The sequence below is a fragment of the Staurois parvus genome, unplaced genomic scaffold, assembly GCF_062004578.1.
Source record: "Staurois parvus isolate SC_StPar_1 unplaced genomic scaffold, SC_StPar_1.0 ptg000695l, whole genome shotgun sequence".
Taxonomy (NCBI): domain Eukaryota; kingdom Metazoa; phylum Chordata; class Amphibia; order Anura; family Ranidae; genus Staurois; species Staurois parvus.
In genome coordinates, this window is record NW_028318491.1 from 408,537 (window position 1) to 425,054 (window position 16,518).

General features: G+C 40.4%; 1 protein-coding gene across 2 annotated transcripts in view; it reads right to left on the minus strand.

The window, feature by feature from the left end:
• STS (steroid sulfatase) overlaps positions 1-16,518 on the minus strand; it is a 307,980-nt gene that overhangs the window by 163,064 nt on the left and 128,398 nt on the right. For both annotated transcript variants that reach the window (XM_089652895.1, XM_089652894.1), the window contains one exon: positions 4,222-4,344. In XM_089652895.1, the coding sequence (XP_089509021.1) occupies positions 4,222-4,344 (123 nt within the window). The remainder of the gene's footprint in view (positions 1-4,221; positions 4,345-16,518) is intronic.

The window sequence follows — 16,518 nt, forward strand, 5'->3', positions numbered from 1 at the left end:
TTCTTCCTCTTCCTCATCCTCTTCTTTTTCATCCTCTTCTTCCTCTTCTTCTTCTTCATCCTCTTCTTCATCCTCTTCCTCTTCTTCTTTTTCTTCTTTTTGTCTTTCTCTTGCAGGTCACTGCTCATGCGCAGATTTTTTATCGGCAAAAAATTGTCCGATTTGCCCACTATTGCCGCAAAAATCGGCCAATCGGCAAAATCGGCCAATTTTTTTTCCAACTTTACAGAACAAAAAAACGGCCAAAATACCGAAAAACGGCCGACCAAATAGCCCACTAACGATCCGAAAATCGGCCGATTTTATTTTCGGTCGAAAAATCGGCCGATTTTCGACCCATCTATGGCCTGCATTAGGGCCACAGAGACTTTAGGGCCACAGAATCGTTACTCAGGGCCACAGAATCGTTACTCAGGGACACAGAATCGTTACTCAGGGACACAGAATCGTTACTCAGGGACACAGAATCGTTACTTAGGGCCACAGCTATCAAAGAATCGAAAATTTAAAGTGACATACACCCTTTTTTTTTTTGGTGGCTGTCGTGCACAGTTGGTGCTGCAGTTTGCCGATTGTGCAAAATAAACTGACTTTCTGCTTCACAACCACTATTGTACGTTCAAAGAGTTAAATCCATTTACACGCCGGCTGGCGGTAATATTTTTTGGGTGATTAGTGCATTCCAGTGACACAAACGTACAGTTTCCAGCCAACGGCAAGCTGCAATTGACCGATTGTGCTAAATAAACTGACTTTCTGCTTCACAACCACTATTGGCCTTCAATTGAAGCTGCTTCCGCTCCGCCACTCTGCCATTGGACTCTTGATAGTCGTCTCCCCATGCTGCTGCTGGGGGGACTTTTTAACCTAGGCCTGTGTATGGCCTTCAATTGAAGCTGCTTCTGCTCCGCCACTCTGCCATTGGACTCTTGATAGTCGACTCCCCACACTGCTGCTGGGGGGACTTTTTAACATAGGCCTCTGTATGGCCTTCAATTTAAGCTGCTTACGCTTCGCCACTCTGCCATGGGCCCCTGTACCGCCTCCTCATGCTGCTGCCAGGTCCAGAGTGTGTCATGGGTCCCTGTACGGCCTCCCATTGCTGCTGTCTCCATCGCCACACTCTGCCATGTGCCACTTTCAGGTCTCCTCACACTGCTGGTGGGTTCCATTTTGTCATAGGGTGCTGTATGGCCTCCCATTGCTGCTGCCTCCACCGCCACACTGTGGCTCCACACTCTGGTTTTGGCCCCGTGACTGCCCAAATGAGTGAAGTGTGCGGTGATTCTAAGATCGACGGCACTCATCTGCATGTCATACTGACTGACAGTATTATTTCTCTTCCCCAGCAGACTCCAAGGGCATTTAAATTAAAGGTACAGTGTTCTGCACTAATATGAAGGCTCTCTGAAGCCTAGAAACCCTTTTAATAAGTTAAATTCGCAGCGAATAAATTTGCATCGAATCGAATTTATTCCGCAAATTCGGCGAATCAGCCGAATCGAATTTTTGAGTAATTCGCTCATCTCTAGTTATAACCCTGTAAGATTTTTTGCAATCTTTGCCTCAATGGGGAGACTTTCCTTCACTTCCTGTCCCGTAGGCAAAACAGGAAGTAAGCGGAAATCCCTCTAAAGTGATGGAATCCATGGTTGGGAACAGGGTCACCAGAACTTGTATTCACATTGGACCATTTCTCCTCTATTACTATTTTGGAGAAAACCCGGAATTTGGAAATTTTTTTACTTTCAATGATAAAAGTAAACATGGCAAAAAGAGAAGGTAAATCTCCTAATGGGGGGCACAGACAGCCATAAAAACCTGGCAGATGTTCTAATGTAATCATTCTCCACTCTATACAAAACTAAAAAAAGGAGATGAGAATTACTTTAGACAAAACTTTTTCTTTTTTTGATAGTTGGATAGAGCGGGAAAGGATTAGAATCTCTGCCACAATTCTAATGCTGTTTAACCTTTTTTGCATTGAGAGGATGCAAATACATGGCCTCTTGGCATATTTGCATACCAATATGTAAACAAACCTGTGCCAAGAGCGAACACCCTGGTCACTCCCGCCGCGCAGCCGTGTGACGGTGACGGATCCCCTTTGGGCCATAGCGATGCAAGTGAGCATGCGCGGGAGTGTGCAGGCGCGTATGCGCAGGAGCGTGCGAGTGTGCGCATGCACAGTAGCGTACACGTCACCGCAAGGCAGGGTATTTAAACCTGCAATACAGTGTAATCAATGCCTTCTGGTCTATAACATCCTGCACGCCATAATCTGATTCTCTTGCCTGTATCTGATCTGACCCTGTCTAAGAAAAAACTCTGCCTGCACCGACCCCGGCTATCCCTGATTATCCGCTTGCCTGTTCCCTTGTACTTGATTTGCTCGTTTGATCCTGACTCGGCTTGTCTAACCCTGCTGCACCTACTTACCTGTATCTGCACCTAGTCTGTATCCTGATTGCTACCATACTTACCTGCTGCAGCACCCACGGTCCTGCACCTGGCCTGCATCCTGGTCACTGTCATACCTGCCTGCTGCCGCATCCACGCTCCTGTGTCTGTTCCCGGTCTGCATCCTGGTTGTCGCCATACCTGCCTGCTGCTGCACCCACGTTCCTGCATTCGCACCCAGCCTGCATCCAGATCTTCTGTGTCTTCACCTACCTGCCACCAGCTCCAGACCTACCTGGCACTCGTGCCACTCCTGGCTCTGCTCCCTCTGTTCCCACTATCAGGGGCTCCAAGCGGGAGTAGTAAGAGGATGCCTCCTCTCCACGTCAGGCTCCCCAACCAGGTACGTGACACCCGGAGCAGTTGCTGGTGCTGATTATGTGACCGCTGTGACAGCCAATCACGGCAGTCACATGATCAAAAACCCCAACTCCCAGCATCAGTAACCTCTTAAAGTGCCAGGAGGCCCCAGTGTCAAGGTCTAATTGAAAGTGAGTGGAAAATCATGTAGCATAAACAGCAATAAAATGTGGATAGGAATCTTAGCCTTTCCCTTAGGCTGCTTTCATACTGATCGGTTTTTGTTCAGTTAAGAAAAAACTTCATCCCTTTAAATCTTATATAGCTTTTCACACTGGTCTGCTGCGCTTCAGATATGGTTAAAAAAATCCTGCTTACTTCTTTTTTGGTGTATGTTTGGTGCAGTAAAAAAATAGCACCAAAAATGCATCCCTTCCTTAAAATGAATAAACACCACATAAGAAAAGCATGAAACACATATCAAAAATGCAAGGCATTTGTGGAAAGTTATTAAGTCTGGGTTCAAAGAATAGCAAGAGAGGGAAATCACATTATATTCAGTGGTGCTCTCCTAATCAATGTGACTCAGCAGAGTGCGATTTTGGAAAGCTTCCCAATGGACTTCAGTACAATTTCAGCCCCATAGACTTCTATGTTATTTTACAGACGTCGCATCAGCATAGATCAGAGACATTCCTATGCGACTTTGATGGATTGTGGGGGTGTTTTAACCCTCACCTTTCCTCCCTGGTCATCTTTCATCCATCAATTTTTATACAGCTGTGATTTTGAAGCCTTCCTTCGATCAACCCTTCCATCGATCGATCGGCTTTTCCTTTGATAAATCATTTGATCCTTCCTTCCTGAAATCACACTGAAGTTGGAATATAATGTGATTTCCCATGTCATGCAATTCTGTGAACTCGGGCTGGAGAACTCCTAAAGTCTCTTTGAAGTCGCATCAATAGTCGCACAGAAAATCACACAGAGATTGCATTAGAATAGTGAAAAGTGATATGGAGAAAATACAACGCAAATGTGGCAAAAGGGCATCAAAAACAAATTTTAAAAATGCTTAATGCAACACGAGAAAAATGGACAAAAGTATGTGTTTTGTATGTGTTTTTCATACAGAGAAGTGTAAAAGTAGCAAAGTGTGTTTTTATTGCTGCTAATGTTCCAGTTAGAGATCTGCCCTCACTGCTTACCCAGGTGACAATGTTGTCACCAGGGCAGGTACTTTGGATAAATCTCCTCAATGGGTCCCCCTGCAACAATAAACATCTGATTGAGGTTTTATCCCTTACTCATTCCATCCGGAACTGAGAAAACATGCCAGGAGGTACATTTTAATTCCAGAGCCATAGGAGTCAATAAATACCTTTTGGATAAAGTTTTATTATCAGTGGATGGTAAATGGTAATGCAGCATTCAAGCAAATGCAATAGGAATAAAACTTACCAATAATTGCCGTAGAATAGCCTTCTTTTTTCAGAATTTCAGCAAATGTTATTTCATTCTGTGGTAGACCACCAGAGCTTGCCGAGAATACAAAAGTACCAACCCTTGTCTCAGCGGCCATACCTAAGCGTGAACATAATAAAACATTATATACAATTTTGCTATTTCATAATGGAAGTATATTTGGTGCTGCATTTTTCTACCTGTTTTACAAACTATTTTCTGATGCACATAATAAGAATTTTATGACATTCAGAAGAAGAAATAACTTTCCTTTATCCCCACATTGTTTTAGTTGCATACAAGAAAATCTAACACTGAAATAAATCACGTTTCTGAGTAATTATGATTGGGGAAGTAGTAATAAAATAATTATATTGAAATCTCTACTCATTTACAGTTCTTCGTTTTACTTTTTTTAAAGAAAAACATTTTAGAGAGGAATTATTTCTTTGAAATAGGAATACTTGCATAGTGAGCAATATGAGGAAATGCGTCAGTAAATTTACACTACATCTGTAAATAATAGTTCTATTCCAGGACTGATTGAGCTTTTTTTTTCTTCCACATTGAAATATCCACAGAACAGGGGCGGACTGACAACTCATGGGGTCCCCGGGCAATAGGGGATCATGAGGCCCCTGTGTCCTTGCCCAAACTCAAAAAAGTCTATGAAAAAGGTACCAGGGGCATCTCATGGGGCCCCATACTGACCCCGGGCCCTCGGGCAGTGCCCGAGTTTCTAAATGGTTAGTCCGCCCCTGCTATAGAATCATTATTACAGCATTTCAAACAGTGATTCACATTTCTCATTCAGTGACAACTTCACTGTACAGTGCAGTGGACTCGCTAGATGCCATTGAATGAGCATGTATACCTTGTGACTGTCGCATTCAAAATGACTGAGCGGGTAGAGCAATGAATCTGCAACAAAATTTGCATTCATCTTGAACATTGGATGATTCAGAAGGCTTTCTGGGACAATGCAATGTGTATGGTCTGCAATCAACAAAGATTGGCGACTGACAGCGCTATAGCTAGAAGCTAATCTGGGGATTCCAAAAACTACTGTGTCTGAGATTGTGTGAGGTCCCAAGGTGCCTACCTTGGAGGGGACTGAGGGGTCATTGTCATATGTACAATGTTTCTTGTATCTTCTTCAATAAATGTCTTTATTTTTCATATTACATGTCTGGATACTTTCTGGACAGACCTCGTATATATTGTGTATTCTCAGGGGACAGTGGGCCTGCTATGCTGAGTGTACCAACAGTGCCTGGTTATGCTTTTTTGTGTTGAAACTGGGACTGCAAAGGCTTCTGCTTAAATAATGCTAATATAAAAACATTATCCTTCTTTGCACAGTGATTCAACCATTTTCATTGTCAAGTCATTGGGTTGCACTGTTTAAAGGAAATTGATCATTGAAAAAATATGTAGGCTGCCACTACTAACCTTTAATACTGTAAATGTTAGTTGCTCAACTGGCATACTGACCTAGTGATTTCAAAGCTACCTGGTCACTTACCTACAAGTATGCAGAAAAGGTATGCATGTAGATAAATAAATCAGAAAGTATTAAGATCAGAGACAGCCATTGTAATTTCAGGTTAGCAATTGAAGTGCGCCTTTTCTTTGAGCATAGTAGTACCTCCATCATCAATCACACTCATCCTTTATCCATAAGATGCAGTGTAAGTAGACTAAACAATAGAAAGGATTATGTCACCTCAGTCTGTGCTTGATTACCTGCATTGGAGGGCAGGGGAAACATTGGGGTTTTCTAGACACTGATGTCTGCATAAATAGTACTTGTCACCTGCCCATGCCATCACATAGGGAGACTGTTAGTCCCTTGTGACAGCAATAAAGTTAAATTTAAAATAAATAAATAAAACAATAAAAAAAATTAAAGCAACCATCCCCTCCACGCATACAAGCAAATACAAACACAGTAAGTCCAATGTATGTATGTAAAACGCAATTGTGCCACATATGTGAGGTATTGCTATGAATGCCAGAGTACCAGAGTTACAGTAATAGGTCTAGGGACACAATTCATTGTGAACTCTAAACGGATAACTTGTAAAGGCTTTTAAAAAATTGCCCAAGAAAAAAAACTTACAGTAAGTACTCCTCATTTTACAGGCATAACGTTTTGAGTATTACTATGTTTGGTGTGCATTTACTTGACACAACCACATCTTTTAGATTTTACCCAAAAAATTTGTATTACATTGTGTTTGTTTGCACCAAAATTAATTTTATTGTATTTTGGCCTGAAAATATCGGTTTGATAGATGGCTGCACAAACATTGTGTGACCAAAAAATTGCAATTTTATACTTCAGGGTATCTGCATTTAGAAAATACATATATTTTTGGGGTATTAAAGCAATTTCTGGTGAAAAAAAAATCAGAATTTAACATGTGGAAATATTATTTTTAAATTGAAAGTGTTTGACAAGTGGTTAAAGACCGTGTAGATACATTATATTGCCAAAAGTATTGGAACACCTCTCCAAATCATTGGATTCAGGTGTTCCAATCACGTCCATGGCCACAGGTGTATAAAATCAAGCACCTAGGCATGCAGACTGCTTCTACAAACATTTGTGAAAGAATGGGTCGCTCTCAGCAGCTCAGTGAATTCAAGTGTGGTACCGTGATAGGTTGTCACCTGTGCCATAAGTCCATCCGTGAAATTTCCTTGCTGCTAAATATTCCACGGCCAACTGTTATTAGTATTATAACAAAGTGGAAGCCACTGGGAGCAGGGTCTGTGCATGCTGAAGCGCACAGTTCACAGAAGTCACAAACTGTCTGCAGAGTCAATAGCTAAATACCTTCAACTTTCATGTGGCCTTCAGATTAGCACAATAACAGTGCATAGAGAGCTTCATAGAATGGATTTCCATGGCCGAACAGCTGCATCCAAGCCTTACATCACAAAGTGCAATGCAAAGTGTCAGATGCAATGGGGTAAAGCACGCCTCCACTGGACTCTAGAGCAGTGGAGACGTGTTCTCTGGAGTGACAAATCACGCTTCTCTGTCTGGTAATCCGATGGACAGTACTTGCCTGACTGCATTGTGCCAAATGTAATGTTTGGTGGAGGGGGGATTATGGTGTGGGGTTGTTTTTCAGGGGTTGGGCTAGGCCACTTAGTTCCAGTGAATAGAACGCTTAAGGTGTCAGCATACCAAGACATTTTGGACAATTTCATGCTTCCAACTTTGTGGGAACAGTTTGGGGATGGCCCCTTCATGTTCCAACATAACTGCGCACCAGTGCACAAAGCAAGGTTCATAAAGACATGGATGAGCGAGTTTGGGGTGGAGGAACTTGACTGGCCTGCACAGAGTCCTGACCTTAACTCGATAAAACACCTTTGGAATGAATTAGAGCGGAGACTGCGAGCCAGGCCTTCCCATCCGACATCAGTGCCTGCACTTCTGAAAGAATGGTCAACTATTCCCATAGACACACTCCTAAACTTTGTGAACAGCCTTACCAGAAGAGTTGAAGCTGTTATAGCTCCAAAGGGTGTGCCAAATCAATATTGAACCCTAGAGACTAAGACTGAGATTACATTAAAGTTCATGTGTGTGTAAAGGTAGGCATCCCAATACTATTGGCAATATAGTGTATGTATTGAAAAATTTTGGTTGTTTTTTGTCAGTATAATACACAAAATTTTAATGTTTTAATGGAAAATGGGCTACTGTGGGTCCTCCTAACAAGTTGGCTTAGTTATCGTTTTTAACCATTAGCCGCCCGGCCAATAGCCGTTTGGCGGCTTGAAAAGCGCTGCAGCTTTCCGGGTCCACGCCATTTGGCGTGCTCCCGCACATGCGCCGTTTGCGCTATTGCAGAGCGGCGCAGCAGCGGGATCTGTCACCGCCCGTGCACCTCGGACACGGCCGATGACAGATCCGAGTACCGGCTCCCGTTGCCGGTACCATGTGACCTGCCGCGACCAATCACAGCAGGTCACATGACAGTTGTATACAATGGATGGCTTCATTCATGATGCCATCCATTGTATACTAGTGCCTAGCTGTGAATGGTCATAGCTAATCACATGCACATGTCATGTGATTAGCTGTGACCAAATCACAGCTAAGCACAAAAAAAAAAAAAAAAAAAAAAAGCTGAATGAATCGATTTCATTCAGCTAAATGCTTGCTTATAGCAAAGTAATTCTTTGCTATAAGCAAATTGTGTAAAAAAAAAAAAAAAAAAAAAATACTGATCACTTCCCCAAAGTAGTACAATGTTACTATGGTAACATTGTACTATTTTGGTCATAGTAAAATATGAAAAAAAATCTTAAAAAAAATAAAAAAAAATGTAATAAAAAATTAAATATAATAAAAAAATAAAAAAAAATTAAAAAAAAATATAATTTTTTTTTTTTTTCATACTGTCACCAGTCAGTGTCCCTGTTCACCGCCATGCCAGTTATATGATGACGCTGTACTGCACTGGTGACAGTATGTAAAAAAAAAAATAGTGAAAATAATATTTTTCATTTTTTCATTTTCGGAAAAATTATGACAAAAAAATACAACTTCAAAAAACTCGCCATGCCTCTTATGAAGTACGTCCGACTGTCTACTCAGCAAAAAGGGGTCATTTGGGGATATCTGTACTATTCTGACATTCTTGGACCTCAAGAAATTAGATTGGCTGTCAGTACTTCAGGATTGATCAATATTCAGATCTATACCATAGTTTGTGAACTCTATAACTTTCCTACAAACTAAATAATACATCCTAATTTGGGTTATTTTCACCAAAGACATGTAGCAGAATACATCTCGTCCTAAATTTATGAAGAACAATTATTTATTTGTAAACTTTTATAACAGAAACAAAGAAAAATGTGGTTTTTTTTCAAAATTTTTGGTCTTTTTTTGTTAATTTAGCAAAAAATAAAAACCCCAGCGGTGATTAAATACCACCAAAAGAAAGCTCTAGTTGTGTGAAGAAAATGATAAAATTTTAGTTTGGGTACAATGTTGTATGACTACGCAATTGTCATTCAAAGTGTGAGAGCGCTGAAACCTGAAAAATGGCCTGGGCAGGAAGGTGTAAAATTGCACGGTATTGAAACGGTTAAAATCCATACCTGTCCTCACTTCAACATTTTGAGGTGCTGTGTACCGTGAAATAAATACACTGTAATGCTGATTATTTTATTAAGAGCTGCCTGATTATAACTAAATTGGTTATCACCATATTTCCCACTTGGCAATGCAGCCAAGTAAAAGTGTTTAAAGACAGTGCACATACTCACAACAATATTTGCAGTGTTTTTTTTTTTGTTATGGTAGGGAATAAGTAAAACTATAATGTTGAGTTCTAAATTTTAAAATAGATGTCAGGGGTCCTGTTCAAATTGTGCCTTAAGTGCAAATAAATGAATACTGGGAACATAGGCACAACAATCTTTTGTGGGCTTTTGTCTGGGAAAAAAAATTACACTGCAATGTTGATTTCTCCATTTTATGATTGTCAGGGTCCTGTTTAAATCTGGCATTAAGTGCTAATAAATTAATACTAGGACCATAAGCACAGCAATTTTTGTGTTTATTCTTGGACTTTAAAAGGGTTGTCGGAGGCCCTGTTCAAATAGGGGCTTAGATGCAAATCAATTATTACAAGTAACATACTACAATGTTTTCTCTTTCAATAAAATATACTGTACTTCTGATTTTTAGATATAAAAATGACTGTTGGGGGACCCTGTGCATATTGGGGCAAAGTACTGTGATCGAAGATTGCACACATAGGTACTATAATATTTTGGGGGGATTTTTTAATGCAAATAAAATACACTCTATGGTTGATTTCTAGGTTTTAAAATGGCTGTCAGGGATTACAAGTGAATCAATATGGTGTATGTACTGAGCTGGAGGCAGAGGTTATGCTCACACAGCTAGTGTGAGGTGAAAAGGTTCTACATCTGTAAATGAAAATATGCCAAAACAATATGAATCACTCTTTGAAGGGCAGAGCGGGGACTATTGGGTGTCCAGTCTATACAACTGGTTGCAGTCTGCACTTTCCACTTTCCTTGTTAGTTCAAATCAAAAGATGTGAAAATGGCGTACAAAAGATACTTACATAGTTTACAATGCAATGTTGATTTCTGTATTTAAAAATGGCTGTTGGTGGGGTCCTATTTTAAATGGGAGCCAATACAACTGATTCAATACTGAGCAAGTAGGTACAACAATATTTTAAGGACTCTTTTTGTGGATAAATTATACTCTACTGTTGATTTCTAGAATTTACAATGGATAATGGGGATCCTGTCCAAATTGGGGCCAAGTAAAATTTATTACACATGTAGGTACAACAATCTATTGTGGCTTTTTTCTGCAAAAAAAATACTCCAATGCTGATTCCTTGATCAATGGATGTTGGCTGCCCTGTTTAATTGGGGCCTAATACAAATGATGATGAACTGAGCATGTAGGCATAAAAATGCTTTGTGGGTTCTTTTCCTGCAGATGTATGACTTGTTATGTATATGCATATGTAATATTGGGTTCTAGATTTTGGGAAAATGGATGTTGGGTTCCTGTTCAAAATAGGGCCTAGTGCAAATTAGTAAACACTAGGCATGTAAGCGGGATCTTTTCTGCAAATAAATTATATTCTAATGTTGGTTTCTTGATTATAAAAAGGACAGTGGAAGTCTTGTCTACAATAGAGCTTAGTACACATTACTAAATGCTGGGCATGTAGGAACAAAAATATTTTGTGAGCCTATTTTCTGTGAATAAATTACCCTTTAGTATGGATTTTTAGACTTTAAAATGGATGTTGGGGGTCCAGTTCAAAATAGAGTTTAGTACAAATAATTGAATTTGAGCACAAAAATATTTTGGGGGCTTCTTCCTGGGAATATAGTTTACCTAATGTTGATTTCTTAATGAGAAAATGGTTGGTGGGGTACTTTTCAAAAAGGTGCCTAGTACAAGTGCTTCATTAGTGTACAATAACAGTTTGGGGGGCTTCTTTCCAGTAAAAAAAATAGATTCCAAAATTAAAATTTCATTGGAAGCTGGTTGGCATGTGTTCTTCTCAAAATGCAACCTTCTGACAGTTCTTAAATACTGGCACTGATTCACAACACTATTTTGCTGCTTTTTCATCTAAATAAACACTCTCTGTAGATGAAACCTGGCTGGTGTATCTCCTGATAAAAATGCTAGTGATGGTGCTTAAACACTGTCCATGTGTACTACATGTATGCCTTTTTTCTGTGACATAATACACAATTTTGATTTATTGCTAAGATTCTCCCTGGCCCCTCTCTCTCTGGTACAATATTTCTGTCTTTTTTCTGCTGCTTAATATACTCAAATTTAGATTTTATTTTTTAATGAATATCTGCCTGGTGCGTAAATCTTAAACTGCAGCCTACCTAAGCTACTTGCATATTTTTCTTTGAGCCTGCACAACGTTTGTGTTTTTTTTTCTTTGAAAAAATACACTTTAATTTGGATTTATTTTAATGATGGCTCCCACTAAAACTGCAGCCTAGTAAAGGATTTACAAACTGTGCATGAAGTTAGTAAAGTATTTATGGATTTTTTGGCAAAATAAAACTGTGAATTTGATTTTATACCTGCCTTTTTCTCCCTGTCAAACTGCAGCCTATTAAAGCAAATAACATATTGGGCATGTACTGTTTCTGTCTTTTTCCAGTGAAATAATATCCATTAATTTTGCGCCGCGGCAGTCTGAGCCGGAATTTCAGCCCCTCCTCCTTTCCCCACAGCCTTCCGGGACACTTCACAGGTTCCAGAAGACTGCGGGACATTGATAAAGCGCTTACTGAAGATGCACTGCACTCAAAGGCAATTGATGAATCGGCTCGGGTGAGGAAATCGCTGGATTCCTGGACAGGTTGGTATCCTTTTATTAGAAGTCAGCAGCTACAGTATTTGCAGCTGCTGACACTGAAACATTAATGAATTATTAAACGAGGTATCTCCTGCGCCTCCAAATATGCTACTAAAATACAGCAGCCAGCACTACGGATGCCACAATCAGAGCACCCACAATAAACAGGGAATAGAAATAGAAAAACAGTGCGGCGCTTCTATATCCTTACAGCCCTAGATGTAATACAGATAACTTATCACATATAGCTAATAGGTGATAAATAAGTGATACCACACAGTAAAAGTGACTATTGCACAGTAACATGAGTAGTGTCCATGTGGAAAAATGAAGTCATGCAGGTGTGCACTACAAGTGCCAATCCTCAGACAGGTGGAGTGCCCCCCTCCTCACATAGATGGAGTGCCAATCTGCAGACACTACAAGTGCCAATCCTCAGACAGGTGGAGTGCCCCCTCACCTTCCTGCCCAGGCCCCACAGGACCAACGAGCCTTGGGTATATAATCGCTCTATACCCCTGAGCGTGGATGGATCCCTCTGCTGATGGGTTCCCCGGATGACAGTATTGAGCTTCTCCTCTTCTTAGCTCCTATGCAAATCGTTGGTGGTAGCGATAGGTCTCCCTCCCTCACGATAACAAATGAGGAAAGAGAGCTTGCATAGTGTAAAACCGCTTTATTCAGACAGTAAGAAGTAAAAAAACGTACTCACATGCTTCTAAAACAAAATCAGGCCTTATCACCACTCAGAGGGTGTACTGTATTCAAGACCAGGTGCACCAAGATGGCGCCCGCGCCGGATGTGACGTCAGAACGTTCAATTGTATAGGCTCCTCCCCTTGGCGTGTCTACGCGTTACGTCACTCACACACGTGACTTCATCAGGATAACGCCCATCCCGGGTGGAGCTTTATTTATCTCAATAGCTGGCCAATCAGCGATACAAGTGGGCTGAGCTTCACCGCCATAATAGTGGAGCTCACCTAGTATGTATAATCATCGAGGACATCTAGTGACCAAACGGGCCCGTCCCTCTCAGGTATACAGATACCTATTAGGTCTACTTGGGATAATACCTTGTCTCACATATAATAAGATCATAAGCAGGCAAAAACCTGACATATATAGAACGATAAGGGTAAAAATGATTGTAGGGGAAATATTTAGGAGGAACTAAAAACTTAAAAGGTTCCTTTATAAAGCCATTCTATACCATCAGATAGAATATATGGAATGACACCTGCCACTGTCAAAAATATATAAAAAAAATGTATTACTAAGGAGAATACATATATAAAAGGTAAGGGTATCTATACCACACTTATAATAATAAAACCTTCAATCTACATAATAATATATATATAATGAAAAAACCCGAAAGGTCATACGTATACGGTACACCATCATCATGATAGCTTAATTAGGCAGCATCCTAAGCCCATACCCGCCACATATCTAGGCCATGTTACGTACATAGGCTAATAGTGTCCAAACCTACATCAATAAATCCAAAAGAGCATGGATGAAGAATACACTAGTCATCACTTTAGAAATTACTAATGAAGCAGTTTAAGTCAAATTCTACATTCAAACCTCTCGGGTATTGGGACCTCATCAAAAAGATCCATTTCGACTCTGCTTGACTAATGGCTCTAATCTTGTTACTTCCTCTCCAGTGATTGTTAAATTTTTCTATACCCCAGAACTTTAATTTCGTTGGGTCGCTTTTATGATGTATAGCAAAATGTTTGGAAACGCTATGTTTGGTGTGCCCTTTTTTAATATTCTGCACGTGTTCACGGATCCTTTTCCACATAGGACTCTTGGTTCTGCCAATATATTGAAGCCCACACTCGCACTGGAGGCCATATACTACACCTACTGTCTGACAGGATATAAAGTCCTTGATAGTATATGTCACTCCTGTTGTTGTTGCCTGGAATTGTTTTCTTCTTATATTTAAACCCTTTGTCTCCCTACACGCATAGCAGGTCTTACAGGGGTAGAACCCTTTTAGGTCAATAATCGTGGTTCTTAGATTAGTCTGGGGTGGATCAATCACATTCTTTACCAACCGAGTTCTAATATTTGGAGCCTTTCTGTAGATGAATTTTGGTTTAGCAGGTATAACTTTCGTCAAGACTGGATCTGATTGTAAAATGGACCAGTATTTCGAGAAAATCTTCTCGATCCTTTTGTGGTGTATGTTATAATCTAGAACAATAGGTACCAAGTCCTCTAGTTGTTTTGTTTGTTCCTTATCCTTAAGTAATTGGGTTCTGTCCATATGTTCTACTTCCTCCATCTTGCTTGCAATAAAGTCCTTGTTATAACCTTTTTGTTCAAACCTGTCCCCTAGTTTCTGAACTTGTGCTTTATAGTCATCCACATTAGTACAGTTCCTTCGCAGGCGGACAAATTGTCCTTTGGGGATATTAAGGAGCCATTGGGGGTAATGGCAACTGTCTAGAGAGATATAGCCATTTCTGTCTACATTTTTGAAATAGGTAGTGGTTAGCAGTTTGTCATTCTTAATTGATATGTTAAGGTCCAAGAAATGTATATCTTCCCTACTAGTTTCCCAGGAGAAAACAATGTTCTTGTCATTGGTGTTAAGTGACTGCAGAAATACCCGTAAAGAGTCCTCATCACCCCGCCATAGGATTATCACGTCATCGATATATCGTTTGTATAATACTAGCTCGTCCGGTATTTTACAATAGACGGAGTGCTGTTCCCAGTGGGCCATAAAAAGATTTGCCACACTCGGTGCAAAACGGGCACCCATGGCAACCCCCTTGATTTGTTGGAAGAATTGATGTCCGTGCCAGAAATAGTTGTGAGTGAGGCAAAAGTCCAGACACTCAACAATATATTTCTGTTGTTTCCTCAGGAGGTTGCTGTATGTTCTCAATCCCCAGCTAGTAGATGTAATCGCGTTCTCATGGTCAATGATGGTATATAGCGAGGAAACATCTGCACTCGCTAACCATAATTCTCTGGTATCTTGGATCGTAGTTAAGGTTTGAATCAAGTGTTTAGTGTCTTTGAGGTAAGAGACTGTGTTTTTGACTAGTGGCTGTAGAAACGTATCTACATATTGCCCTAGCCTTGATAGAATAGAATCGATCCCATTCACAATGGGTCTTCCCGGGGGGTTATGGAGGTCTTTGTGAATTTTGGGAACTAGGTAAATAATGGGTATTCTGCATGTGTCCGGTAAGAGGTATCTAGCTTCTTTCTTATTGAGGATATTCCTCTGTACTCCTTTATCTATCAGAATTTCAAGTTCTTTCCTATACTTCATAGTAGGGTCTTTATGCAATATTTTATATGTAGTAATATCTTTTAATTGTGAATTGAGTTCTCCTAAATATTGATTTTTTGACAAAACTACAATCCCCCCCCCTTTGTCTGCTGGTCTTACTACTATATCTGTTCGTTGTGACAGTTTCTTAATACCTGCTTTGATTCTTCCATTACAGGGAATATGGGGTAATTTGACCGTCTCTATATCTGATTGAATCATCTTCTTAAACACTTCAATCTGATTATTCTTATTTAGTTGTGGGTTGAACAATGACTTGTTCCTATGTTGCTTGAAAGTGTTTGAGATTGTTTTGAAGAAATACCATAACATAAAAAAATACAGTTTGTGGATGATAAAATGGCTGGATGTGGACAAGCCTTTGGTTTTCAGCATCAAAAACCATCATTTTGTTCTTTCTGTCTTTGTTTCAGAGGTCATCAGCCTCTTACTTCTGGAATAAAAAAATGTTAAAATATGAAACGTGGTCCATCCAAAGTCAAAGTGTGTGAGGGCAGCCAGCTTATGGAATTAAGCCATCAGATCAAATAAATGAATTGTTCACAAGATGTTGAAAGTGTCCTGAATCAGGATCCACCAATGTGATCATGGTCTGGTGCTACTGGTGCAGCTGCTGCTGCAAGACCAACCTGAAGTTCTTGCATGTGGATGTATCAAATATCAGGGTGTTAGCAAGTAACTTATGTTGACTCTGTATGTTTATTAGGAGAACACTCAGTTTCTATGGCCACCTAAGTGACCACATACTCTTTGGGCCTGCCACAGGACATCTAAAAGCCAGGATACCTAATCAGAAACTAATGAACCACAATGTTCAGGACATTTGCCAGGCATAGTACATGTGGACTTTCACAGGGTCACCAGCACATTGGTCCTGTTGTCACACATGATCTGACCTGGCACAAGCTGATTTAGGGTCAGTCCCCTCTGAGCCTGTCTGTCCCTGAAGAGCCTTCAGAGTCTATGGCTCACTGTGGCTCCTGTCCCTCTAGGTATACTAGCTACATAACAGCATGGCAGCAGTTTGCTTGGGACATTGCACAGGCT